Genomic DNA, 3947 nt, shown 5'->3' with positions numbered 1-3947 from the left:
TGTTTATGTAAAGAAATTGCCACATTGAGTGGTGTTGTATCTTTTCAATTCCATTTTGTATCCGTCACCTCTGGACTGATTTGTGCTAAGCGTGAATAGATTGTTGTAATCTACATTTGTTATTCCTTTTTTAAGAATTTTGAAGAGAGAGAGAGAGAGAGAGAGAGAGAGAGAGAGAGACAGACAGACAGACAGACAGAGAGAAAGACAGAGAGAGAGAGAGAGAGGAGAGAGAGAGAGACACATAGAAAAAGAGTGAAAGAGACAAACAGAGACAGAGAGAGAGACACACACAGAAAAAGAGAGAAAAGATAGACAGACAGATAACAGAGAGAGAGAGAGAGAGAGAGAGAGAGAGAGAGAGAGAGAGATACGTAAGTAAATAAAAGCCGAGAGAAAGGCTCTGAATCACCAGAAATTATTCATCTCACCCAAGATACCTGTAACCCCTAAAAGGTCAGAGCTCGTAGGATTTAATAAGGTCAGTGTTCCTGCTAAGGTCAGATGCCGAGGGTCCTCCCAGACCCCTGTAACCCCTAAAAAGGTCAGAGCTCGTAGGATTTAATAAGGTCAGTGTTCCTGCTAAGGTCAGATGCCAAGGGTCCTCCCAGACCGGTGTTCTGTAACTCACGAACCTTTCTTGTGTTGTATAAGTTTATTCTTAAAAGGTCATTTTCGATATTTTATTGTTATTATTATTATTATTATTATTATTATTATTATTATTATTATTATTATTATTATTATTATTATTATTATGGATGTTCTATAAGGATTATTTTGCTTATTTAGAGCTCTTTTGTTTTTGGTTTCCCAAATAATAATAGTAATAATAATAATAATAAAAATAATAATAATAATAATAATAATAATAATAATATATAATAATAATAATAATAATAATAATAATAATAATAATAATAATAATAATAAAGATGATAGGAGGATAATATTAATAAGTCCCTTATATAATAAAGAGAAAGTGTCTGGATATATATATATATATATATATATACATACAGTATATGTATATATATGTATATATACATACATATACATATATAATCTATATATATATATAGATATATATATAGATTTATATGTATATATATACATATATGTATATATATATATATATATGTGTGTGTGTGTGTGTGTGTGTGCATTTACAATATATAAAAAATCATTTAAAAAAGACCACAAGAAAAATAGTATGCAGAACTCGTCCTGCTATATTTAAACAAATAAATAAACTAACATTGTATCTGTCATTTATTAATTTGCTGGTTTATTTCATATATTGTCTTTTATTTATCGTTATTATTATTGTCATAAGTATAGATATTAATTCTTCCAAACCAACATCCTGTTATCTGATTGGTTAGAATTATCTTGTCCAACCAATCAGCGATCAGGAAACTTTTCATAGCTAAAAGGTCGCCACAGTGAGTTGGTGCAAATCCGCCTCACTAAAAGAATTGATTATATGTTAGTTTGATGTGAGCATTTCTTCTATTCCTTCTATTTATTATCGTTATTATTATTTTCATGGGTCTAAATATTAATTCTTCCAAAGTAATATCGTCTCTTCGAGCCTTGTAAGGATTGCTATGAGCAACTCAAAAAAATTTCACAAATTTAATAACGAGTGAAATTATCAGCTTCTCTCTTACTAGAACTTCAAAAGTTCAAACTTGCAGCAAATGTTTTTATGTTGAACAGGCTGATATAAGTCTTTTTATAGTTTATATACGAAATATCTGTTTTAATTGTGTTACTTTTTTTTAAATATTTTATTTTAATTGTTCATTACTTCTCATATCGTTTATTTATTTCCTTATTTCCTTTCCTCACTGGGCTGTTTATCCCTGTTGGAGTCCTGGGGCATATAGCATCTTGCTTTTCCAACTAGCGTTGTAGCTTAGCTATTAATAATAATGATAAAAATAATAATAATAATAATAATAATGATAATAATGATAATATGATAATAATAATATATTTTATTTTAATTTTTCATTACTTCTCATATCGTTTATTTATTTCCTTATTTCCTTTCCTCACTGGGCTATTTTCCCTGTTGGAGTCCTTGCTTTTCTAACTTGGGTTGTAGCTTAGCTAGTAATAATAATAATAATAATAATAATAATAATAATAATAATAATAATAATAATAATAGCAATGATAATGATAATAATAATAATAATAATAATAATAATAATAATAATAATAATAATAATAATAATAATAATAATGACGTCACAGGATCCCCCATACATGTTCATTTATTCTTTACTACAATTATTCTTTATTACAATTATTCATTATTACAATTACTCATTATTACAGTTACTCACTATTAAAATTATTCTTTATTACAATTATCCTTTATTCCAATTATTAATTACTTCATTTATTTGACAGAATGAAGACCGAATGTAATAACACGAGGTGAAAACGCCAAAGTCAGCTGTGCCAGGCAGGTGAGACTATAAATATATTCTTTCACGTCAGTATACGAACGTTTTCTATGCCTATTGTTTAATTATTGAGGTGACTAAAGCATTTTATAGTTATGGTATGACTTCGATACATACGTATGTTCATACATACTTACCTATGTGTTTGTTGAGATGTTATTACTGTACTGTAATTATAAATATGTAATAAAATGTAATATAGAATTGTAATTTTGTTCTGTGATACACACACACACACCGCGCGCGCAACATATATATATATATATATATTACGCACACGCATACATATATATATATATATATATGTGTGTGTATATATATATATATATATATATTTATATATATATTATATATATATGTGTGTGTGTGTGTGTGTGTGTGTTTGTGTATGTATCTATAGATTTGAGTTCATTTCTCCTTGGGTCTCTGATCCGAGGTAGAGAGAATCCAGATATTAAGAGAAGTATAATATATGGCTTATATATATATATATATATATATATAGATATAGATAGATAGATAGATAGATAGATAGATAGAACGTGTATGCATGAGTGTCATCTATCAAAAACTAAATCAGAATGAATTAGAAACAATAAAATAACAATTAAATAATAGTTATGTAATCCCAAACGTAAGAAACAAGACGAAACTCTCATTAATTCTTTCCTTCTCTTACAACACCCCAGGTATCAATTGGTCTGGTGGGTGACGTCATCCACTCTAGTGGTAGGGGATGAACGCGGCTTGGCCTAGCATCCTGTCAAAGATGCAGGACTCCTCCGATAGCATCCCAGTCACGGATCAGGACGTATCTTGGCTAGGTAAGAGAATTTACTTTCATTATTCCAGTAACTTATATTATTAGATCTTTATCTCTTTTTATGGTTTATATGTGAAAGATTATGGTTTATATGTGAAAGATCTGTTTAAATGTTTCTGTTCTTAAGATGGTTTTTTTCTAATTGTTCGTTACTTCTTTTATAGTTTATTTATTTCTTTGCTTATTTTCCAAACGGGGCTATTTTTCAATGTTGGAGCCCTTGGGCTTTATAGCATCCTGCTTTTCCAAGTAGGGTTTTAGGTTAGCTAATAATAATAATAATAATAATAATAATGATAATAGTAGTAGAAGTGTAGTAGTAGTAGTAGTAGTAGTAGCAATAATGATAGTAATCATCATCATCATCATCATTATTATTATTATTATTATTATCATTATAATAATAATAATAATAATAATAATAATAATAATAATAATAATAATAATAATAGTTCACTCATTTCCCGAAAATTATTATTTGGGTCATTATATTATTATTAACTTATATTATATTATATTATATTATATTGTATTATATTATAATATATGATTATAATTATTACTATTTCTTTATCAAACCATTCTAAATCCCCCCAACAGTGTCATTAACCGGCATAGTAGGAATGTTCATCTCCCTCATCACG

At 27.9% G+C, this 3947-nt stretch overlaps 1 protein-coding gene across 1 annotated transcript in view; it reads left to right on the top strand.

Moving 5' to 3' along the window:
• Nucleotides 1-3249: 3249 nt before the first annotated feature.
• LOC137623534 (facilitated trehalose transporter Tret1-like) overlaps nucleotides 3250-3947 on the top strand; it is a 9521-nt gene continuing 8823 nt past the window's right edge. Inside the window, exon 1 of the mRNA XM_068354369.1 lies at nucleotides 3250-3304. Coding sequence (XP_068210470.1) covers nucleotides 3250-3304 — 55 coding nt within the window. The remainder of the gene's footprint in view (nucleotides 3305-3947) is intronic.

The sequence above is a fragment of the Palaemon carinicauda genome, chromosome 30 (assembly GCF_036898095.1).
Source record: "Palaemon carinicauda isolate YSFRI2023 chromosome 30, ASM3689809v2, whole genome shotgun sequence".
NCBI lineage: Eukaryota > Metazoa > Arthropoda > Malacostraca > Decapoda > Palaemonidae > Palaemon > Palaemon carinicauda.
The sequence above is the reverse complement of the archived record's forward strand: the minus strand, read 5'-3'. Positions and strand labels throughout refer to the sequence as shown.